The sequence below is a fragment of the Carassius gibelio genome, chromosome A8 (genome assembly GCF_023724105.1).
Source record: "Carassius gibelio isolate Cgi1373 ecotype wild population from Czech Republic chromosome A8, carGib1.2-hapl.c, whole genome shotgun sequence".
Classification (NCBI taxonomy): domain Eukaryota; kingdom Metazoa; phylum Chordata; class Actinopteri; order Cypriniformes; family Cyprinidae; genus Carassius; species Carassius gibelio.
The window spans coordinates 24,371,729-24,397,374 of record NC_068378.1 but is presented as its reverse complement, the minus strand read 5'-3'; the positions used below and the strand labels follow the sequence as shown (position 1 = coordinate 24,397,374).

At 38.1% G+C, this 25,646-nt stretch overlaps 1 protein-coding gene across 2 annotated transcripts; it reads right to left on the bottom strand.

The window, feature by feature from the left end:
- Positions 1-273: 273 nt before the first annotated feature.
- LOC128018967 (host cell factor 1) lies at positions 274-24,173 on the bottom strand. 2 transcript variants are annotated; one of them, XM_052604894.1, is made up of 29 exons: positions 24,007-24,173; positions 22,374-22,558; positions 19,759-19,907; positions 18,842-19,002; positions 18,541-18,749; positions 18,363-18,447; positions 17,155-17,261; positions 16,849-17,028; positions 16,359-16,682; positions 16,095-16,246; positions 15,165-15,359; positions 13,696-13,920; positions 13,346-13,447; positions 12,713-12,760; positions 12,034-12,247; positions 11,711-11,850; positions 11,452-11,590; positions 11,166-11,362; positions 9,222-10,677; positions 7,390-7,532; positions 6,874-7,125; positions 5,624-5,873; positions 5,258-5,539; positions 3,778-3,896; positions 3,539-3,676; positions 2,811-2,996; positions 2,431-2,728; positions 2,026-2,089; positions 274-1,923 (listed from the first exon to the last, which is right to left on the bottom strand). In XM_052604894.1, exons 2-29 carry the CDS (start codon positions 22,546-22,548, stop codon positions 1,884-1,886), a joined length of 6,030 nt encoding a protein of 2,009 aa, XP_052460854.1. In that variant the 5' UTR covers positions 22,549-22,558; positions 24,007-24,173; the 3' UTR covers positions 274-1,883. The 2 variants fall into 2 exon arrangements, with proteins under 2 accessions (XP_052460854.1, XP_052460855.1); XM_052604895.1 differs by lacking the exon at positions 12,713-12,760.
- Positions 24,174-25,646: the final 1,473 nt, after the last annotated feature.

Genomic DNA, 25,646 nt, shown 5'->3' with positions numbered 1-25,646 from the left:
TAGACACACACATACATGTGTTAACCGTTTTCTAAATCCATGCTGTACACTTACGAGACAAACAGACTTAACCCTACATGTTAAACATGTAAAGTTTTACCTACATTTGAGGGCAAATAAGATACATTTTCGACTCACTTGTAGGATTTAAAGAAAATATTCATGTTAGGATCCCAAAGCCATGTCTTTTCTTTTTCCTGATACAAATAATCAAAAAGACAAGAGCATCAGCAACACAAATGACAAAAACAAAACAAGACAAATGAACAGAGACAGAATTCCATTACTTTTATATGTCAAGACACAAAAGCAATCAATAGATGACAACATGTAAAAACATTTTGTTACAGATAATTATATAAAAAAGGCAAAGAGTTTTTCGTTTAACGTCTTGCTACGTGAAATAACTAATTTACAACAGAGTTCAAACTCTGGCTAAGCCAACAATCCATCTGCAACGTCTTCCAACAGCTAGAAACAGGAACAAACTGCTTCTCACTTCCATTCAAAGAAAGATATACTCATCAAAACCTCTACTTAATTTCCACCAATTTAGCATTTACACAGGCCTGCATCCCAAAATAAGTCCAAGCGGTCTGAAGCAGAGAATGAAAATGGTTCAAACTTTTGCTGCACAGCTTGAGAAGAATCCCAATTCGTATCTACCAACTCACAAAACCAAGCGTATAAAAGTAAAAAGAACTATAGACTAATGACATGGGGGAAATAAAAATAAAAGCATCTTTTTTTTTCTGTAGTATGCTTCTATAAATGCCAAAAAAATAAAAAGCTGGATGAGGAAATAAAAAAGAAAAAGTGGAGAAACCTCAAAAGAGGGTCGGTCATTGATCAGAACAAATACATACAATTTACACTACAGTTCCCAAAATAAAGGTCAAATCATTCATGTACACGGGAAACACTGTGGCATGAGTCTACAGGGATGAGGAGAGGTGTGATGTTTAAAACTGCGCCATGAAGCACAAATACATGACAAGGAAAGACCTTTTCTTATTAAAAAAAAATTAATAATAATAATAATCATTACAAAAATAAACCACACACAAATAACTCCTGTATCACCATTTACTATTTTTTGGATTTTTTTTCCCCTCTCTCTCTCTCTATACAAGATCTAGTTGACGCAATGCAAAAGTAATATGCTTTTTTTATTCATATACATGGATTGAAGTCCTTTTTGTCTTCAGCGTTGCGGTCCACAAATTGTCCCTTACAGCAAATGTATGAACACACAGTGATGCAAAACAGGCTACCGAACTGGAAGTGAATGAATAATTACAGGTTCTCTGAATGAACAGAGTCTTTTCCCTCAGAAGCATCAAGTGCTGTTCGTTTTCATTTGATTTCAATGCATTTCCCTGCTTCGTTTCGCTGTCCACATTCCCTCCTCTGTATCTCCTTTCAGCGCGTGGTTGAAATATAGACTTGGCCAAATAATAAAAACATCAAACTGACAAGAGAGCAAAGTTATTTTTCTGTTATCTATTGCTTGTATTGAAATAAGCTTAAGGGAGGAAAACAAGAACAAGTATCTGATAACAGTTATGACTAGACTGAACGCTGCTGGAATATCTTTACACAGAATTGAAAGGAAAAGCAAATGCATGTGCTTCTGAGGAGGAACATTTAGGGGTTTTTAAAAAAATACAGTTGGTAATAAGGCGTCCATGGCACCAAAATGTCCAGTGATGGGAGCGGATTTTTTTTTTGTACGTTTTTCTATTTTTGACTGCAGTTTCCTTCCATTTTGTTTCATATGATGGAAAGGGGTAATAAGTGGAAGCAGGAAGGTCTTTCAGCAGGATTTGGAGTTCAGTCATGGTTCAGCTCATAAACAGGGTGGGGTCAGGGGTCATGTGAGCTCACTGGTCAGATCTGGCCTTCTTTTGACCAGTGCCTTTCCTAAAAGGGCAAAGTAATGTCCAGTTTCAGTAAAACACTTTAGGTTTGGTCTACAGGTCTGCATTATTCATTTTGAAAGGTATAAAGGCAACATATACTCACAAATCAGGGGACGCGACCGGCCTTTTTGCTGCAGGTTTGGCCGCAGAGCCATCTTTACTGGTTTCTACAAACATAAAATAATAATAATAATAATAATTAATAATACAATTTCATTCCACAGCATAAAGGTGTTCAAATTAGAGGTCGACTGATATATCGGTCGGCCAATATATCGGGCCGATATTAGTCATTTTTTATATATATTGGCATCGGCTGATTAGTAGCGCCAATTTAAAGTCAGGCACGTCGGCGAGCAGCCCCGTGTTATTGGTGCGGTGGAAAGTGCTGCTGCCGCATGTGAAGGACCACAAGTTCCGTTTGAATTAGATTTTTCTCGAAAGTGACAGCCCTAATATATATACACACACACAAATATATATATATATATAAACAAAATGGCCTCACCTTGTAACCACCTGACTTGTGTTGCGGGACCGTAGCCCTTCTCATTGCGTGCGGCGATGCGGAAGATGATGGCAGGTTTGGTGGTGTAGTCAATATGGGCATTAGAGAGACTAGATGACTGCACTAGACAGGATGGGCTGGGCCCACAGTACACCCGCATGAAGGCAAGCTGAGCCGGCGCGGACGCTTTAGCCTCGACTGTTTGTGAGCTCTGGATGGCCAGATAAACTGAATACTCAATGATCTTCCCTGACGTCACTGAAGGAGGCTCCCAGGTCAGGTGAGCACCATCGGTGCTCTAACGGGAGAAGAAAAACTATTTTAGTAACCAAAATTAACCCAACACGTAGACCTAACACAAGCCATTTGCATTGCCCAACCTTGCTGATTTTGATGGCACAAGGTGCTCCAGGGAAGCCAGGTAAGCAGGTCTTAAACGCAGAGACCTCAGAGAACGTCCCTCGGCCACATGCGTTAATACCGGCCACGCGAAACTTATATGCAGTGCCTGGAGAAAGCTCAATCTTCTTCATTCGGCTGTAGTCTGGGATTGCGCCAGAATCATCCTGCATTGTCACAATAAAAATGATGATTATTGGTCTACTGATACAAATTTTCTCTCTCTATATACATGTATTTATTTTTAAATGCAGATGCTGACTAGGATTTTTTTTTTATCTCATGCCAATACCTTAAGAGTGCATGGTGACCAATAGACCCCATTTAAATATAATATGAAGTAATATAAAAAAACTGAAGTAATCAGAAAATTTAAAAGGAAAAGTTTTGCATTTAGATGGAAAGTTTATAATTGTGTAATTACTCCTATTATATTATTGTTCATAAATAAGTTGTAACCAGTAAAATCTGTTGTGTTTGAGCACACTGGGAATATTTTTCTCAAAAAAAGACCATGTTGCATTAATTTTACATACAGTACACAGTGATTATGACATGAGTAACAGTTTATTAGGTGTTTAAAATATTCAAAAACATGACAAAATATATCTGTCGATTTTTATTAGTCCTAAATATCACTTCCTATTCCAAAAGACATTTTACTTGAATTGCAGCAAAATACACAAACAACAACATTATCATTACTTACATCAGTAGCCGCTGAATCGTCTGCTGGCACATAATAGTGTGTGACAACCATGTTTGTGACCTTAACAATTCCAACGTCAAACCACTGATTCTCTTTCTTCACTGGTGGCTTTACAACGGCTGGAGGAGCTTCTTGCTTCTATGGCACAGAAAGATGGTTGAACAATAATTTCAAAGTTAACAACATTTGAAATGGATATCATTGCAGTAGTTCAAATCATTCACCACCAATAAACGTACCCCAGCTGCTGATTCAATCCCATTGGCTACCTCAGCTAAAGCAGTGGCCGCTTGCATCTTGGCAGGACTGGCGACCACGATTGGCTGAGATGGTGCAAAAGTACTTGATGGGGCAAGAGCTGCAGCAAAATAGAGGCATTTTTATCATGAACTAGAATTTACAAAAAGTGTTTTTTGGGAAATTTAGCACCAATGGATCCTCTGCAGTGAATGGGTGCCGTCAGAATGAGTGCCCAAACAGATAAAAACATCACAATAATCCACAAGTAATCCACACCACTCCAGACCATCAGTTAATGATTAGTGAAAAGAAAAACTTTTTTAAATTAAAATCGTCTAAAAAAGATTTTTTTAACCCTAAACTGTCATTCTTTCCAGAATATGAGTCCATAATTACATGTACATTTATTTTCCAGACGCACTAAGTCGCACTTTTTTCTTCATAGTTTGACTGGTCCTGCGACTTATAGTCAGGTGCGACTTATTTATGAAAAAAAAATTGACATGAACCAAGAGAAATGAACCAATAGAAAACATTAACATCTCCAGCCATGAGAGGGCGCTCTATGCTGCTCAGTGCTTCTGTAGTCTACACTTGATATCATAGAGCGACCTCTTGTGGCTGGAGACGGTAATGTTTTCTATTGGTTCTTGGTTCTAAATAAATGCGACTTATAGTCCAGTGCGACTTATATATGTTTTTTTCCTCATCATGACGTATTTTTGGACTTATGCGACTTATACTCAGGTGCGACTTATAGTCCAAAAAATACAGTAGCTGATGCTTTTATCCAAAGCGACTTACAATTGCTATATATGTCAGAGGTCGCACACCTCTGGAGCAACTAGGGGTTAAGTGTCTTGCTCAGGTACACATTGGTGTCTCACAGTGGATTCGAACCCGGGTCTCTCACACCAAAAGCATGTGTCTTATCCACTGCGCCAACACCATCCCCCATAATAACAACACTTCCTCCTTTAAAATCCATACCCTGTTGTTCTCTTGAACTGTTTTGAGACCGTTCACTTGTAAAAGGTGCTTGATTTGTACATGTTCCTCACCTAATGCAGTCGAGACGACTTTTTCACTGGAAAAAAACAATATGACTCGTGTTTTAGTGTACTCTAGCCTGATAAGTTCAGTTTTTGACATTTTGATGGATTTGTATCGTACAAAGATGTAGCTTTTCACTTCACAAGATGTTAATTTTAATTAATGGACTGGGGTGGTGTGGATTACTGTGATGTTTTTATCAGTTGTTTTTGTCACGGCACCCATTCACTGCAGTGGATCAATTTACAAGCAAGTCATGTAATCCTACATTTCTCCAAAACTGTTCTGATTTTGAAACAAACTCATTTACAACTTGGATGGCCTGCAGGTGCGTTAACTTTCAGCAAATTTTCATTTTTGTGAAATGGGACTATATTGTGTCACCACTCATTTTTGTTTGCACCATTAAAAACAAACATCTCTTACTCTCTGCAGAAGTACGTGGAAGAAGACGGGCCACGGCTCCCACCTCGTGGCCATTGCTCTCAGATGCTGGGTCGTTGAGGCTGTCTGCTGGTGCCAAGGCTTCAGTGGGCAGAGCAGCTGCGGCTGCTGCAGCACTTAACTGTTGGGCTGCGGCCGCCTGCGCCTGTGCCTGCGCCTCCTGGAGCTGCTGCTGCTGCTGAACCAAAGCAGCAAGCTCCTGCTGGGTCAAAACTATAGGAATGGTGGTGGATTGCTGCCCGTCCTGACCTGCGTCCCCCTCACCTGAGACAGGAAGTTAAGTCAAGCTGAGAAGTCAAACTCTACTGTATACATCATAATGCATGTGACAGTCTCTAGTACACTTACTGAGCACAGCCTGCTGAGCCGCCTGTAGGACAGCCTGTATGGCGAGGGCCTGCGCTTCTTCTGTAGCCGCAGCCTGTGCTGCAGCCTCGGCCGCTGCCGTCACAGCCAGCTCCTCTGGAGTCAGTCCAGTCACCATGAGAGTGGTTTGCTGTCCTTCTGCAGACATCAGCTCCTGGGGCAAAGCGAGGGCTTCTGAGTCCTGAGCTGCGAGACTCATTGCTTCTGCGCCCTCCACACCGGCCTCCATCTGCTGTATGGAGTTAACAAGGAATTGTTTCAGGGATTGAATTTAGCACCCGCCACCAGCCAAATGCCGATGATTTTGTGTTGTGGCTGGTAAACTCGTTTCACCTACTGGCCACCGTGGCGGGTAAATAAATATAGCATAATGTTTCACCTGGCCGGTGGACAAAAAAAAGATAATTTCCATCCCTGATTGTTTATTTGCACAATTAAACGAATACTATAGGTTCACACAAAAAAAGTTTGAGGTAGGGCTTGGTGATTAAACATTAACCATTATTGTGGGAAGTGGGATATTCATATCAAATTTGATTACAATATCACTCATTAGAACATGCAGAAACTATTTTTCTATATGAAAATAATTTTTCTATTAAGATATCAATCAAGAAATAATTATCAATATGGACCGATATGAAAAAAAGTTTTGATTTTGTTTTTGGCAGTATTGGCTAGGCCTAGTTTAAAGGTAAGATTTATTTATTCATTAAGAAATAATGCTTTTATTCAGCAAGGAGGCATTAAAAAATGTGATCAAAAAGTGACTTTCGTAGTGTTAAAAAATAATGCTGTTCTTTTGAACTTTCTATTTATCAAAAAACCGTGAAAGATAATGCACTACTGTTTCCACAAAAATATTATATATATATATTATGTAACTCCATTAACTACACTAATAATATATGTTTATTGAGCAGCAAATCAGCATATTAAAATCAGCAAATCACCCTCCTGGTGGAATGACCTGCCCAACTCAGTCCTTATCCATCTTCAAGAAACAATTAACAATGCATCTCTGCCATCATCATTTGACCCTCTAAATCTGGCTGAACTCTTTTAATAACAGATGAACTTCATTGAACTGAAGTCACTTGAGCTTAATGATGACATTTTTATCTTCTGTTGAATTTGTCTCATCTTTGATTCTGTTATTTACCCGTTTATTACTGTGAAGCAGCTTCAAAACATTGCACTAAATAAAGCTGAGTTCAAAGTTTCTTCCTCACCTCAGCCTGATCCTCTTGACTTGGCTGAGCTTCCATGGTGACATGAACCTGAAGCACGGTGCCCTCCTCTCCCCCTGCACTTTCATCTATGGCCACGACCCTGACCGCTCTCTCTTCACCCAGCTCTCCCTGACACTCAGTCTGCATAGGCTCTTCTCCCGCTGCTACAGCCTCAGTGCTGGTCTGCTCCATGGCCTCCGCCTCGCCCGGAGCCTCAGCCACTACCGCAGATCCAGCCATAGACGAAATCTCCTACATTGTGGAGAAAACACAAACAGATCGTGAGGAAGATGACAAAACATGTAAATGTGGATTATTTATTTGCATGTCTAAGAACAGAATTCAGGCAATTTGCAAGACTAAGAAAGTGGCTTGCACTACAGCTTATTCTGGTTCAGATGTATCCAATTAGACAGGAAATGACTGGGTGCATGAAAAATGACTTTACTAGTAACTTTAAGAGCAAAGTAGAATAAACCGGTATGTTCAATCATCACTTTAGAGGTGTGTTCGTACCGGTACTGATGGTCCAGGAGTGGGCGTGGCCTGTGTTACTGTGGTGATGGCTCTGTTTTGTGTTGTGGGATTGGCTGGTTCTGTAGATGATGTGGGTTCTGAGCTGGTGCCACTGTCACTCTGTCCATCACCGGCCTGCTGGGCTAATGGGACAAACACAGATGAGCTTGATTACTAGGGATGTACTGACACTGAACAGAAAAGTTCAGTTGATAACTGACAGCTAATAATAATTGTTAAGCAGTTGACATGATGACCAACATTACAAATCTGTGCAGTTCTGCATATTTTCTTTTTTTTGTAAATGTCCACGCTGGAGTGTGATTCTAAGTAAAATAGGCATCAAGACATTTTAATTTACAGTAGAACAGATGGATAACCTATTTAATTTTTCAGAGAGGGTGCAAATAGGGGTGTAATTTAGCCCTGGTATGAACAGCTTGAAATGTCAGGCTAATCAGATCAAACCTGTTTGGGGGGTTCAAACAAATAAAAAACACAATAAAATAATAATAATTATTATTATTATACATCTTTGGTTACATATACTTTATACACATACGTGACTAAATAGTATAAAACATTAATTTTAATCACGATTAAATCGCATGATTGTCTGTGATTAATCGCACTGTTACACACAAAACTAATAATGCATTCAAAAGTAGTGTATTGTGCACTTTTTTCATTTAAAAGTACTGGTATATGAACAAAAGTGCAATAACATTTGGGGCCCATTCTTCGCACGTCGCTGACTCAGTTAGCTGGATTTGATTGTTGACGATTTGTAATGATCTTGGATTATTTGGTTCTTCGAAGCTATTCTGGACTTGCTGTCTTAGCAACAGGTCCATAAATATAAACCTGCTCGGGAGACTGCATATTTTTAAGCAGAATTGATACTTAAAGTCTTTAATACTATAGACCCAGCCAGTTTTACTCACTGAAAGATTTATTCGTCAAAATTATTACTTCATTATTGTATTTGAGTCTTACATGCTATACAGATAAATGTAGAGTCGTGCATTAATTTGAGTGATAACGGCTATTATGGGAGTGGCTTGATGGAGCGTAGAAGATGCAGATAACATGATCTTGACCCTTAAGAAACTTTAATCAATGCGGTCACAACTAATCTGTTCAAATATAAAATTAAATGAATTGCTAATTACTACATTGAAATAAAAATTTAAAGCCTGTACAAATATTAGAAATTGTGAATATAAATAATTAGGAATAGTGTAAAAAAAATACTGAAAAAATAAAAACAGTGCACATTTAATTTATAGCGCGATGATATTATCTTGGATGTGAAATTTCATCTCTGATGTAATAAACGATATACGAAGAACGGGACCTTGGTTTGAAAACACTTTAAACAAATAAGGTGCTTTTTTACAGCAGTGTTCCTTTTACATAGTAGCAGTTAAAATATGTATTGTAAATATCAAATTATAACATTAATGTAATTAAATTAAATATAAAACAAGCTATATGCCACTGCCAGGACATTAATGTTTTTATAGGAAATATTTAATAGTTTGTTATAGAAAAAAAAAAGTTGTGCTCCGAGTCCAGAGCCCTTGATCATAACATTCCGGCATCTTCAGAGTAATATATACTCCATATATACTCTAATATTGTGAATGTTGATACTAAGCCTAAATAATTTGATCAGGAGCATCCCCTCCTGTGACCCATGGTTTGTCTGTATGTTTATTCAGAGCAAATTAATGTTCGGATAAATAATGGCTGTCGGTCAGGAAAATTAACCAAAATGAGCATCCCTACTTTACACGCAAATAATGTTCAGGTGTTGTAGAGATAAATACCTGTTTCTTCTCCAGTTTCTAAGCTACTGGTAGCTGTGGTGGCTGTGTTGGTGGTGCCAGTCTCATGGGTTTCACAGGGCGGATTGGAACACACCCTCTGCACAGTGCCATTCTGTTCAGCACCAATAGAAGATGAGGCCTGGGTTGATGTGTTTGTGGTGCCCGTTTCATGGGTTTCACATGGTGGATTGGAACACACCCTCTGCACAGTGCCATTCTGTCCAGAACTAATAGAAGACGAGGCCTGAGTTGACGTGTTGGTTGTGCCCGTTTCATGGGTTTCACATGGTGGATTGGAACACACGTTCTGAACAGTGTTGTTCTGTGCAGAACCAATAGAAGATGAGGCCTGGGTTGATGTGTTTGTGGTGCCGGTCTCATGGGTTTCACAGGGCGGATTGGAACACACGCTCTGAACTGTGTCATTTGGTCCAGCACCAATAGAAGAAGAGGCCTGGGTTGACGTGTTTGTGGTGCCGGTCTCATGGGTTTCACATGGTGGATTGGAACACACGCTCTGAACAACGTTGGTTTGCCCACTATCCATACTGGAGCTTGACTGCGTAGCCGTATTGGTCGTGCCAGTCTCGTGTGATTCACAGGGAGAATTTGAGCAGACGTTCTGGTCACCACCGGACACCTCCAAAGTGTTTGTGGTGCTCGTCTCACTTGTTTCACTGGGAGGGCTGGAGGAAATCGGTATCAGCGTAGAGGAGATGGACGCTTGGCTTTTGTTGGAGCTCTGCACTGTTCCCGTCTGGTCTGAGCCCATGTTGGAGCGGGCAGTAGTGGAGGTGTTGGTGGTACCTGTGCGGAGATTCTTCGGCCGCATGCTGCTTGATCCAGCACTGCTTTCTGAGACAGGTGTTTCTGCTTCAGAACCAGAAGATGTAGCTTCCGAAGATGATGTCTTGCTGTTCACAGTTTCCATCTCTTTAGATCCCATGTTGCAGCTGGCAGTGGTGGCTGTGTTGGTGGTGCCCGTATCATGGGTCTCTGAGGGTGGGTTGGTGCAGACCTGCTGTGACGTGCCCATGTTCACAGAGGCTGTGGTTGCAGTGTTGGTGGTGCCTGTCACGTGCATCTCACAGGGAGGGTTTGAACAATTCTGTTCGGTACCCATTTTGGCAGAAGCGGTTGTAGCCGTATTGGTTGTTCCAGTCTCATGGGTCTCACAGGGAGGGTTGGAACAAGTCTGTTCGGTACCCATTTTGGCAGAAGCCGTTGTAGCTGTGTTAGTCGTTCCAGTCTCATGGGTCTCACATGGAGGGTTAGAACAGACCAGCGTCACAGTGGTAGCACCATCGCCAGCACCATCACCAGCATCAGCACCGGTGGTGGAGGGCTGCTCTGAGGTGGGAGAGGCCAGGATGGAGACAGGAAGATCCTGTGCAGGCTGAGCCTCAGCACCACTTGGAGTCGTGATCAGGGTTACTTGAGTAGGTTGGGTTGCCGACTAAGAGGGAAAAAAAACATTAGGAATTTATTTTTAATTGTGCATACCGAAAGGAATGAACAAATAATTGTAATCAATATAATGATTTATTTTAAGTAATATTGAAAATATTACTACTTATGTTCATTTACACAAATTTAAAACATACATAAATTATAAACATAGATAATAAATTATAATTACTTATAATTATGAAATTCTATTAAAATGTAAAGATATTACAATAATTTTCAGCATCATTACTCCAGCCTTCAGTGACACGATTCTTTATAAATCATTCTAATATGCTGATTTGCGGTTTAAGAAACATTGCAAATGATTATCATTGTTGAAAATAGTTGTGCTGCTTAATATTTTTGTGAAAAAACGAATTCTTTGATGAATAGAAAGTTCAAAAGAACATTTAAAATAGAAATATTCTGCAACATTATAAATGGCTGAATGATAGTATTAATTTCTTTTAAAATAAAGACAGAGAAGTGACTCACTTGTATTGTAGCGGTGGCAAGGTTGGTCTGTGCAGCAGATACAGTGATAGCTGTGGGATTGACCACCTGGCTGGACAATGTGGCAATGGAACCAAGTGTGGTGACTGGAGTCACCAGGCTGGCATTAGCGCTTGCCACATTGGCCCCTGCAACGCTACTCGATACAGTTCCAGTTACTGTACCCAGAGTTGTGACTCCTAAATACAGAGAGGGCATTATTAACAATATCAAGAAAAAATAGTATTATAAAACTACACTACAGAGTATACAATCTGAATATTCATACCCGTGGTGCCCTTGACAACCAGTGTGGTAACAGTTGGTTTTCCAGCAGAGACAGTGCCTGGTGAAACCAGACGCACTCCACCCATAGGCACAGTGCGCAGGATAGTGCCTGGCTGTCCGGGCGCCCCCTTCAGGACCACCTGAGAGCGAATGAAATATATTCAAGAACCACTTAAAACACTAAATCAAAACTAGATGAGCTTAAAACGCAATGCATGTTTATGCTGTGACTGTGGTTTCAGAGTTCAACTAGGCCTCACCTGTGTGACCCCTTGTTGTCCTGCACCTGTCAGCTTTGGCACAGCAGTTATGATTTTCCCCGGAGCACCTGTGCCAGGGGTAACAACCTTAGTGGTGATAATTGTGATGGGGGACTTGACACCAGGACTGCTAGTAAGACCTAGTAAGGAGACAGGAAATAACATCAGAAATCATGTAAGCTTGCAGCAATGCATATAAAAAAAACTGATCTGTTTTTTAGATATAAACAAGGTTGTGCGGCTTAACTCGAGTGCAAGAGTGAGATACAATTTAACTAAAATTGCAATTACAAATGAGATGAACAGTCAATTGTTAGATGGACCTGTTGCTCCTTGTTGGATAGCAGACATGGGAATGGTTTTAATAATGGTGGTTCCTGGTTTGTTGGTGGTAGTTGGAGAGACTGTGCTGTATCCCAGGATAGTGGGTTTGGTGCCAGTCCCTCCTGCCTGCGTAGTTGTAATGATTGTGGTTGTCTTGCCATCGGCAGATGTGACCAGTTTCAGGATGGTACCAGCAGGCAGAGGAGTCTTTGTCTAAGAAGAAAAAAAAAAGAACAAAATCAACATAAGCTACTGATAAGGGAAATTCACAATTATTATTTCTGAACAGCAAATCAGAATGGTGAAATGTGACACTGAAGGGTGGAACAATGGCTGCTGAAAATTCGGCTTGGCCATTTCAGAAATAAATTAAAACAAGTACAAGCGCAAATGACAATAAGCTACTTACTTATTATAGGCAATTCACAATAGAATGCATATTGACCCCTTAGCAATCCTGTAAAATTTACCTAAAACACCTAAAAAGGCATACCCAAAGTAAATCGCATGCTGTTCTTAAACCATTTGGAGTATATGCATGGTTTTGGTCTGTTTTGAAAGGTGACACTCTGACATTTGTTCCTAAACAGAACAAACCTCAGAATCACTGCAAGTCTTACTGGTATTGAGTAATAGAACTTTGAACACACTGAAAAAGGAAGGAAACATTCCGCCTACTTTTCTGTAATCAGATGCCTGCAGATGATTATAGCTGGGAGCTATTAGCTGGAAAACACAATGGGATCACAGCATGAAGCCTTGTTGGCGGTCTGACAAAGACACCTATTGTACCTGCTGTGCTGATTGTATTTTAAAACGGTATGCATCATTCGAATCACAATAATGTCAGCTGTCCAAAGATATGTGCCATGTTTTTTTTTTCTTCTTTTTTTTTTTTTTTTGAGTTATATTGGTTCCTTGCTACTGTCGACTTCAGCTTGCCTAGTTGGGGACACCTTATTTCTGGCAATATTGTCCACTTGATAGCAACGATACTATTTGAACTGAACTAATCTGAGCTGGATGATGACATCACTAAATCAACGATGAACTGACTTTAACTAGAAAACTGAGTGTTTTCTATCGTCCTCTTGAATTATCGACACACTATTTTAATACTGTAAAGCTGCTTTGACACAATCTGTATCGTATAAAGTGCTATATAACGAAAGGTGACTTGACTATGTGACGAAGTTAACCCTCAAAAACATGCAGTGTACCGCGGGCGTTACAGAGGAATGCTAACCAGTTTTAAGAATACAGAAGATTTGGTAAGAAAAGGACATGCTTAAAATGAGCAGCAATACTGACTTGTATTAGAGTAACAGGACTGCTTCCAGCCTGCCCGGTGACTGCCGACGTTTGTACTGGTTTGGTCTGGACAACAGACATCATCTTCCCAAGGCTGGAGAGCTGAGAACAGTTCAGGTTAAGTCAAATGCTACAGAAAGACAGGCTCTACTGATAAAAATAAAAATTGCAAACCAACATGAGAGAAGTCATAATGAATCATTAAATGTATTCCTTTTGGATTAGTCACCTCATTGGTGCACTTAATATAGATAGGTCACAGTAGAACAAAGAAGAAGCTTTAAAGATTATTTCATGTCACTTAACTAATTTTAAGTCCGAACAATCTGTTATTGTTTTTTTTCCCTTACCAGAGGACCACTGCCACCCATTGTAATTGGACTCTTGACAAGGGTTATAGTTTTGGTGACTCCTCCGACCATGGTGGTGACGACCTGAGCCTGCTGGGCTACGGTTACGGTGCCTGATTTGTGCACAGTGATGATGGGCCGAGTCGGCGTGTTAGGAGTAGAGATGGAGGAAGTGCCGACCTGAGCCGCAGCTGTTTTCAGCATTCGGGTCGCAGGATTAGTAACCTGGAATAGAAGTAGGAACAAAGACATTAAATCACAAACAGCTACAGGACAGGAAGTGGATAACATGGTTAATTTAAGTCCAGAAGGATGTGAGAAAGGGAAGTTGATGAGACATTCTGTTGTATTATTTTAGAACACATTTTATCGAAGACATTTTATCCAAAATACTTTTTGTTTACCTACAGTACATCTCAATTTATTGATAATAATCCACTTCCGGCATGTAAAAGATGCCAGTAACTCCTTACAATAAGGTTCCATTAGTTAATGTATTAACTTTTATAAGCAAACAATGAAAAATACATAAACCGTATTTATTAATTTTCGTTAATGTTAGTTAATGAAAATACAGCCATTCACCGTTAGTTCATGTTAATTCACAGTGCATGAACTAATTTTAACAAGCACGACTTTTGATTTTAATAATGCACAAGTAAATATTGAAATTAACATTAACTAAGATTAATAAAATGCTGTAGAAGTATTTTTCATGCTTAAATCATGTACATTATAGTAGTTAACTAACGTTAATTAACCCTTAAGACCTATTCTAGCAGTTAGCATCAAGTGCCATATATCATTATAAACAGGAGAATTTACAGTTTAAGTTTAACTAATGAAATTAAAGTCTCAATTTTACTTTCGTTTTCTCAAAGAAAAATTACAGAATTTTAAGAAAGATGCAAGCAACAGTTGGGTGTTTTTTGCTGTGTGTACTCAAACAGAAACTCCTAACGTTTGGGTATTTTTCTTTAGAAAGTTGTTTCTGGGTGTTTGTGTTTGTTCATATTTCCAAAGAAATATGTTAAGTAGTAGTTCAAAAGACTACTTATTGGTTGAATATGGGACAGTTTGAACCAATCTGGGCTCGGGGGTGGGAATACGCATCAACAATCATTTCTGTTTAGCTCAGAGGAAAGAAATGCATTGGTTTCTTCTGATAAATCAATGTGGTCAAAATGTGATGACGTAATCACGTACACTACAGCGCCTCTGAGAGAAATAGGATATCTCTGCTTTATATCACTTTTTAAAGCATTCAGATTGGATTAGCGGTTCAAAAGTTATTAAACATTAAAAAACAACAGTTATTCTTAGCGGCGGGTGGCTGTCTCTGTCTTTGAGGGTTACTAAACCTTATTTTAAAGTGTTATCAAGATGCCTAATGCCTATAAGGTTCTCGGACAGAATAAGCTGGAGATCTTTGTTTAATCAAAGGTCTTGTTCTGCAAGGTAACACTTACCATTACGGGAGAAGCTACTTTGACAGTAGCTGGCAGAGTTGTGGATCCAGGAGTCAGAGCGACAGTTTTCATGATGGTGGCCCCAGCTGGAACATTTAGCACAGTGGTCGCGGGAGAGGGTGGGATCTTCTGTGTGGCAGCTGCAGCTGCAGCCAAAGCAGCCATGCCACTCATCTGAGGGCTGCTGCCAATTGGCTAGACACCAAAACAGTGTTCCAAATGGTTTAAATGGAAATTCAACATGGGAAACTAACATTTGAGACAGGGCTGAATCCAGGTTTGTGGAGCTTGTTTGTAGGCCTGCACAATTTGGCCAAAATAAATGTGTGGCTTTGTATCATTATAACAACAACAATAATAATTGTAATCGTTTATTAATAAATAATAAAATGTAGTATATAGTCAAATAAAATAAAAAATGCATTTAAAATAAAAAAATGCTATTATTATTAGTAACAATAAATATTTTTATTAAGAATTGTTTTTATATTTAAAAAATATGAATATATATTTACTTAAAATGTAATTTACTACTACAATAAACATTATTATTACAAAAATAAAAAAATATATATTGAATATTACTAAAATGACAACATTAAAAATTAATTTCCTAATTTTAACACTGGATCATGAGATTGCATGTGTGTAAAAGAACATTACTGCACTTCACTCTAAAACCAGCAGTGCATATATATATATATATATATATATATATATATATATATATATATATATATATATATATATATATATATATATATATATATATATATATATATATATAAAATTTAAAAATAAATAATAATAATAATAATAATAATAGCAGACTTTTATTGTGTTTATCACAATAAACCAAATCGCATTTTCACTTTGATTTAAAGTAATTGTCCAGCTCTAATTTAAGATTTACACTGATTATCTACATACCGTCCCCTGGGTACTCTGTGCAGGGACAACCATGCGGACACCTGCAGGAAGTGATGTAACTGTGACTGGGGATTTCCCTCCTGGAGTGGCCTGACGCACAGTAACGACTGATGTCCCGGGGGAAGAATGAGGCGCTGCCACTTTAAGAATAGCTGGGAATTATAAGAATATGTTGGGTTAGGTACGTCACAATTATTAATATTATTCTTTACAGAAAGTTTCACAGCAGTCTTCTGATTGCAAAAACCACAAAGTGATTTGTACCTGGTCCACGAGATGCGGCTGCAAGCGGGCTGCTTGGCATGGCGGTGGTGGGGGAAGGAACCTGTGGCACCATTGTGACCCCAGACAGGGGCAAGCTCTGAGCTGCAGGAGCAGCAGTGGCTGGTACCGGACTCTTAGGCGAGTTGACGGGTAAAGACGAGATGGGGTTGATCGTTGGTGATGTGGCAGCTGTTGCAGCAGGGATGTCGTATTTCTGCAGCTGCAGCAGGTAAGTGTCAGCAGTAGGCACCGCCCCCCAGCTCACCTCCAGAGAGTTGGTGTTGGCACGGACCAGCTGCACACGTGACGGAGGCTGAGGACGATCTGTTAGTGAAAGGCGAGATTTTAAACACTTAATACTTTGATTATGTGGAATAATTTGGTTGTTGATAATTTAGCACCATGCCAGCTACTATACCCTATTGGGCTATTTGTATTGGGTTAAGTGTATTAAAGCTTCTTCTACACTGAGGTTATCAGTTCAACTCACCAGTTTCCAAACACCACAGATCTTTGCAGCAAACTTGGTTGTTCCAGGCTTTGCGGTAGCCGTCTCTTCCACTCCAGACGTACAGCCTATTGTTTATAGCCACAGCGCAGTGTCCGGCTCTGGCCCTTGGGATATTATCCTCGAGCGTGTCCATCAAGATAGTCTCCCAAGACATTGAGTCTGAAGGAAATTAAGGTTAAGATCAGCAGTGATAAAACATATAAGCTCTGTTCTGAAACAGGCAGCATTTTAAGGGATAAGAGGCTGACCTCCTTAAAAGACCATTGGCGTCTTTGTTTAACCTACCTAGATTTAAGCAAGCCAGTGTGTTAGTGCACTTCCATTCCTTCTCGTGTGTTGCTACTTTGACATCATCCATGACCAGAGGAACCCATCCACCAAACACAAACATCCTAGGAAAACATGAGACCACAGTTAGTAAAATCCACACTAACTAGAACACTAAACATGGTGTAACACATTGTATTTTTGTGATTACTATAAAATTAAAAACTCTCAGGCTTGTTAATTTTATCCACTTCCAAAAAGGAAATATGTTTTCTTCTTTCTTTCTTTTCTTTTAAACGCCATACCAGCTTCTAAGGCTATATTCACAGCAAGAATAAAGTGCAATAAATCAAAGGAAGGCTAGAAAAGATCTTTAAAATTTATTTCCTCTAGAAATCTTGTTCGTATTCACTTGATTAAAAATGTTTTCAAAAGTATAAACGAAAAAAAAGGTTTCTAAAGAAATGTTTAAGTGGTAAACCAATTTAATGACGTATCAGACAACTGTACATTTGTGGCTACTGTGGTTTAATTATAAACGCTATCGTTAACTAATTTACCATAGTAAAATAATTTTATTTGCCTCTTTATTTTTGTATACTGTAAAAACTTAAACCACATTGAAGTATTTCACATTGAAGTTATCCAAAGGATTCATTAGTTAATCAAAAAAAGCTAATGAACATTAGATTATTAATTTATTTGAATAAAAATAATCGTTAGATTAGTCGACCATTCGAAAAAAATAATGGTTAGATTAGTCGACAGAAAAATTAATCGTTAGTTGCAGCTCTAGCTGATGCAGACACCGATATTCAATATAAACCAGATAATAGATCTAACATGCTTTTTAGCTACATTTAGGTACACTATGTACTTACCATTTAGCTAAGTGTGCTATTTATTTAAAGGTAATATGCTGCAATAATTTTAAATTTACATAATACTTACAAAATTACAAATAAAGTAATTGTTAAAAGCACATTTTTATGCAGAAAACAACTTCACAGCTCAAAACCATAGCAAGATTTGTTTAATTAAATATTTAGTAGATATTCAAAAATAAGAAATTAAGAACCCATGCTGAAGTAACTCTGAAAGTCGAATATGATTTCATGTCAACTAAATCTTCACAAAATAAGGCAGTGCTGGTTTCTTATCAGTCGTTTCCAATCTTGAAGACAGTGAAGATTTGTTTAAACAAGCTTGAAAAAGTTATAACTAACTTGTTTGTTATAGTGGTGGCAGAGTGGAGACTGCGGGGCAAAGGTGCCACACCACTTATGGCAGGTTTGTTCCAGGTTAATGTATCTACAAAACAAAGCACACGGTTAACGCATGTTATTCAATGTCATAGCATGGACATTTCTTGAACAAATATTTTAAGCCAATACTTTCTCTCACCTATGTCTAAAGTCCAGAGGTCTCCAAGACGGCAACCACTCATGCCTCCATAGATGATGAGACGAGACTTTTTGGACGTTTTCTCCGTGTAGACAACAGCAGTGTGGCTCTCCCGAGGAGGGGGAAGCACACCGTATGTAATAGGGACGTCCCAGCCTGCAATGTTAGACCCCGGGCGAAGCTCGAGAGTGTAGAGGTCATTCAGGTATCTGAGGCACAAATAAAGAAACTGTTTAACTGCGGATCTGCTGCTCAAACATTTAATAATTAGTTAGAGCAGAAACTGTATAAGGCTTTTTACCTGGGAATATTGTTTTTGGGATCCTCACTGTCATTTGCTAATCCACCAAACAAATAGCATTTGTTTCCAACCAGGGAAAAGCTGTGGCCCAGGCGAGGACATGGAGGTGGGCCATTCTTAGGGGCTTTGGGCTTCAAACGTTTCCATTCCCATCTACTGGCCTGTTTGAAGTATTTGACAGAAATTAATCGACCAATATATACGATGGGACTTATACTTTGAAAAACAACAACTTCTACTGAGCTCAACCTTAAAGCGCCCCTATTATGCCATTTTTAAAGTTCCTAATATTGATTGAGAAGTCTCCTAAAATAGAATTACATGCATGCAAGGACAAACGACACTTTTGTTTTCTCAAAATATGCATTTAATTCAAATTTTCTAATGATTCTTGAACAATCTGTATCTCTAAACCCTTCCTTTCCATGAGCTTGCTCTGCTCTGATTGGTCAGATGGCCAAGTCTGTTGTGATTGGTCTACCGCGTACAGCCAGTGTCTGAAACATTATGCCCATTTGCATAGTTCCATATTTTGAATGCTCGACAGAAAATAAATATTATTTATCAGAATTACAGGTGGTGATTCAGTGGAGCCAGCTGGTCCAAATAAACCGGGTAGTGAGCGAGCTTTTAACAGCAAGCGTTTTGTAACTCCCGAGATTAGAGAAGCAATTAAAATGACATGTTTGTGGGTGGGGTCAAGTTGTTCACAGCCGGCCAACGTAGAACATAGCCGGGAATCATGCAAATGTATAGCCGTCACAGAAGTAGGATTTGAAATACTAATGACTCGTTCATGTTGTTCAAAGTTAACTCATTTTCAGCTTTACAACTTTGCAGATCATTTACATTCCCTTTCAGCTACTTCACAATAATGGCACTATAGGGACACTTTAAGATGATGCTGACAGACTTACCTGTAGTTCATAAAGATCATTGCTGTACTTTCCGTACTCAACCATGCCACCGAACACAAGGAGTCTGGTGCCATCACACACAAACCCATATGCAGCACAGCCGGGAGGAATGTCACCCCGGACAGCAGGAATAAACCACTGATTGGTGGCTGTTGAGAAACATATAGTTGTGGTTTTGATGAATAAAGCTCTTTCTGTGCTGTGTTGCAGTGAACCATGTTCTGTTACTCTGTGCAGAACAAGGTTATTATAGTTAACTAGAAGCATAAAAAAAAACACGGTCTTGCTTGAAAAAATTTAATCTAGAATAAAACACTTAAACTCATTTTAATTCCGGTAATTGCCAAGGCAACATTTATCATTTTCATTTAGTTTAACATGATTTACTAAGTGAAATATAAATACATAAAATAAACAAGTAAATGTTATATTATTTACTAATGAATAATAAATGTTTTTTTAAATAATGATTTAAAAATGAAGAATATGAAAAAAAAAAATTAATTTGTAAAATAAGCATTTGAACTAGATATCATCTTAAGTCTGTAACCCTATTACAGTTTTTTTTCACAAATAAAAGAAATTGTTATAAATGTGCATTTTTATGCAGGCTACAAATGCTCACTCAAGAGGATCTAATAGCTGGATTTGGTAAAGTTTTAAAGGATTGTTATGGAATTATATTCCGGACTTTATTCAAAAGGAATTGCAAATTGCCTCTTTTATTAGCGTCGACTGTGAGTGACGTCACTTCCCAATTTAAACGCCCAATAAAATGACCCTACCCCTGTCACTTGATTGACAGGTTTCCGTGTAGACGTTGGAAACTCAAATGCAAAAGGAACTGCGATTCAACTTGAGTTTTGGCAATTTACATGCACAGTGCAGAGAGAGTGAAAAGGCAAATGTGGTAATTAATATTGCTATTTAAATATGACAGGCTCATAGCTCATAAGATATGGGAAACAATTGCAAATGGACTTTGCATTTCCAATTTAAATTTGGCAGACACAGTGCGTTCGCTTAAACAAAAATACAAACGGTAATGCGCGATTTGCATTTGCGTTTGGATTATGTCACATTTTATGCGTCCACAAATTGAAAACGCAATTGCAAATACAATTTGCAATTCCTTTTGAATAATGTCCGGAATATCATTCCATAGATTGTGGAATGAAATATATACTTTTTTTAATAAATGAGAAATGCTGCATTAGTAATTAGCCCAATATTAACAAAATAATCTGATGGTATAACTAACTATATTAATATAAATAGCTTAAATGTGTATGTGTGTATATATATATATATATATATATATATATATTTTTTAAATGTTAACTTTGTTAGTTTTAATAAACTTCTTGTCATTTATTATTATTATTATATATATATATATATATATATTATTATTAGATATCATCTTAAGTCTGTAACCCTATTACAGTTTTTTTTCACAAATAAAGAAATTGTTATAAATGTGCATTATATATATATATATATATATATATATTTTAAATGTTAACTTTGTTAGTTTTAATAAACTTCTTGTCATTTATTATATATATATATATATATATATATATATATATATACAAAATAAATGACAAGAAGTTTATTAAAACTAAAAGTTAACATTTAAAATGAAACTACTTCAAAATTTGAGTAAAAACTGTAATACTAATTCAAATACTATAAGAACCTCTGATTGTAAAGTAATCCTGGTTCTGCGTAGCTGTTAATATTTTCCAAAAGAAGAATCGACGAGCAATATGCAAATATAGGGCGTCTTTATATCACTTATATTAAAAATTCAACACTCTTTAGCATAGAGTGCAATAATAAAGTTAAAAAAAAATGCTTTTTGGACTTTATCTACTTCTTATTCCATAACATTCATCAAGCCATTCCACGACTTTGCCACAATTTAACCTTAAGTAAAATTATCCACACCATATAAAAAATGTGAGTTACATTTTCGTCCATTCATCCTAGAAGTATTGACATGGCAATGCGGGAAATATTGTGGGCGGGGCCTGTGTGTTGTGATGACGCAAGCGCCGTTCTTATTACCCGCCATTTCTCTTTGCATTTTCCAGCCGCGCCCACAGCGTTAGCTGGTTAGCTGCCACTTCAACCCAAAAACATCTTAACCTAACAATACACAGATCAGCTAGCAGTGCACCTAAATGCATCTCTACATTCAGCAAACGATGCACTAAAATTAGACGCACTAATGTTAGCGCAAACATGTCATGATTATGTAAGTTTTGAATTACACAGTCAAGCTTTATATCTTTATGCACATTCTTCATGGCTAGTTAGCGGATCACTTATGCAGATTTTGTCTAGCCGCTAACTGCGCTAATGTACCTAGCTAAACAATCAAGTCAAGAAATTGCTTAATGGGTAAGAGAAGTTGGGTAAACTACTATATATGCCATTCATTATTTAACCCGTTTAGGTGTTTGTAATTAAGGCAAACAGCAAATCTGACTAACGTTAGGCAGAAGCGACCGAATCTGGCTAACAACACAGCGAGCTAAATGCTACATAAGTAAAACGCAAGTAGATGATCAAACAATACCTGTAATACTAAATGATCGCATTCTCACCTGTGTTATAGACGTGCAGCTCGTCCACAATGCCTTCGTTCCCTCCGCCGAACACTACCATCAGCTCTTTAATGGCCACAGCTCGGTGTCCGTGTCTCGGGCGAGGAACCGGGCCAGACCAGCCCAAAACCCGCTTCCAGCGTGGCTGCAGAACCGAGGTCCCCGAAGAAGCCATATCCACTTCTCTAGCGAGACACAAATCCCAGGCACAGCGCTGATTTTAGTTTAGATTCCAACAGCATTCGTGTATCTAAAGCTATGTGCTAACTGGATTAGCCCACTAGCACCAGATAGCTTTGCGCAAGCTAACGTAACTAGGTCACCAAAACACGTTTTTGTTTTTGGCCAAATGCTCCCCAAATTGCACCAAAAGATTATAGTTTAGTAAATATTAGCGTTTACGCTTGTCAAATTTCGAAAAGCATAGAGCGTGGAAAACCGTTGGCCGGTTAGCACATTAGCCGCTCAAATGCGAGGCGCCATTTTAGCGGCAAAAGACGCTTTTCATCACGAGAAGAAAGTAAATAAGACGGACGCCGGCGGCTGAGCAAACGCGAATTCCCGGCGAAATGAAGTAAGGTAACTCGAAATACACAGCGAAACGTGCAGGTGGGCTCCTGCACATTTTTATTAAATATCTTTGTAGTGAGCGAAACCGCGTTTTGGGGTTAAATGTCTCTTGGAGAAAAAAATAAGCAAGATGAAGATGTGTACGCCGCCATCTTGCGGAGGCTAGCACGAGCGCCTAGTTAGCTGCTAAGCGGCTAAGCTAACACTCACAAGCTAGTGAACAGTAATGGGCGGCGGAGGCGGAAAAAAAGAAATAATAAATTATGATAATAAATCATAATAATAAACCGAAAGGGAAGTGGAAAATTAAAAACAAAGAAAATAATATTAAACACGTGGAACGGGGAAATACATACAAATAAAACAAAAACAAAATATCTGCGCTTTTGTTGAAATTAATGTATAACGAAATCGTATTATAATACTAAATCCTTCAATTAAATCCCTGCTATAAAAAATGATAAAGACTCACAAAAGTATTCAAATAAACGCGGATAGAGATTATTAGTGTAGCTTAGATTCATGTGATTTGAGGATTTGTCATGCCTTTCTTGTCTGGGTGCCGCCATCTTGATAAACAAACCAAACAATCCACCCTCTGGAAGCTTAGCGCTTTTTTAGTGATCCGAGGGCACAATGTAGATTTATAAACAAATACACAAAAAAACTCTTAAAATACAATGATTCTCTTATAAAACAGCGCTGAAATGTACTTGCATTTGCTGTTGTTAGCTATTAGCCGCATTAGTTAGCTGAAATGTTTAATGAGATCCATTGAGCAGCCAGTTAGCTTCAATTCTAAACAGCTCATTACAACACTGTAAACTCTACATACTCATTTTGCAACAACAGAGAAAATATTACACGTCTCATGTTTATTTACTGTTAAAAATTGCAGGAGTGACTTTTATTCGAGATGCACAGTTCAGTGACTTCTGTTATTGTTTCGTCCCTGGCTACTCGCTTAGCTTCCCTCAAGAAAAATGGCGGATGTACCGTTAGCCGTCACAGAGAAAGCTGCAAAAAAATCGGATTCCGTCATTGCCTGACACCAAATACTTACTCGTTCCGATTCGTTAACTTAAATAAAAAATCACGAGGGAGGACTCAGAGAACGAATTCGACCCTGGGTGCGCCTTTCACTGTAGATCTTGCTAACTCTAACGTTACATCTTTTCACGCAGCCCAGGAAGCCGCCATCTTCTTGACAAGCGCTCAGTAATTCAGCGGCCGCGCGCTTCCGCTCGAAACTTCACAGTCTGGGACGCGCGCAGATATTTTCTGGGCAAGTATGACTTATTGGTTTGGAAACAAGGGTCCAGTCGCCTACAAATAATACATTAATAAAAGTAATATAATTATAAACAGTAGACAAAGAGCAAGTAAAGTAAAAAGCAAGTAAAATAGACAAAAGTATAACAAAATAAAAAATAATACATTTACAAAATAATAATAATAATTTAGCCAGGGGTAACATATCCTTTATATAAATTCAAGAGAGATAGACATGCATTGAGTCACTTTTGTTTACATTATAAAAAAGCATAAATATTATACTTTGTGCATAATGTAACCATATTGTGTTTGGAATGCTGTTGGATGACAAAAGTGGTAATATTTTAATTTATGTAATGTTGATTCTTTATCCGTAAACAATGGTTTAACTAGAACTGAAATATATACGTGGCCTGCGAATTTGCTGGAGTGTTAAGAGACGTTTGGTGGATGAATGAAAGCTTAGTAAATCTATTAATTTCCCGCCAATTATATTGGTGTGATGTGCTTTATTATTTATTTATTACAAAAAAAAACAAGCAAGCCCAGCCAAGATGACAAAAAAGTAACGCAAAAGTAACGTAAAGCATTACATAAAGAGTAACGCTATTAGTTACATTTTTATATTATAATGCATTATTTCTAAAAGTATATAACACATATACTGATATCATATATAGATCAGCGATATATATATATATATATATATATATATATATATATATATATATATATATATATATATGTGTGTGTGTGTGTGTGCGCGAATGTGTATATGTGTGTGTACAGTATATATTATACAGGTGCTGGTCATATAATTAGAATATCATCAAAAAGTTGATTTATTTCACTAATTACATTCAAAAAGTGAAACTTGTATATTATATTCATTCAATACACACATACTGATATATTTCAAATGTTTATTTATTTTATTCAGTATCTCAGAAAATTTGAATATAAGTTAAGACTTAAGTTAAGATTTTTAGAAATCTTGGCCAACTAAAAAGTATGAAAATGAAAAGTATGAGTATGTACAGCACTCAATACTTGGTTGGGGCTCCTTTTGCCTGAATTACTGCAGCAATGCGGTGTGGCATGGAGTTGATCAGTCTGTGGCACTGCTCAGGTGTTATGAGAGCCCAGGTTGCTCTGATAGTGGCCTTCAGCTCTTCTGCATTCTTGGGTCTGGCATTTCACATCTTCCTCTTCACAATACTCCATAGATTTTCTATGAGGTTAAGGTCAGGCGAGTTTGCTGGGCGATTAAGAACAGGGATACCATGGTCCTTAAACCAGGTTCTGGTAGCTTTGACACTTTGTGCAGGTGCCAAGTCCTGTTGGAAAATTAAATCTGCATCTCCACAAAGTTGGTCAGCAGCAGGAAGCAGGAAGTGCTATAAAACTTGCTGGTATATGGCTGTTTTG

What these genes read in the sequence shown, in the direction of transcription:
- LOC128018967 (XM_052604894.1), bottom strand. Translation starts at nt 22,548, where the DNA reads ATGGCTTCTTCGGGGACCTCGGTTCTGCAGCCACGCTGGAAGCGGGTT. An exon ending in AGGCATCTGATTACAGAAAA is followed by an intron (nt 12,248 to 12,712) that starts GTAGGCGGAATG and finishes TTTTCTTCTTAG; the next exon opens with ACAAAGACTCCTCTGCCTGC. An exon ending in GGTTGTCAAGGGCACCACGG is followed by an intron (nt 11,363 to 11,451) that starts GTATGAATATTC and finishes CTCTGTATTTAG; the next exon opens with GAGTCACAACTCTGGGTACA.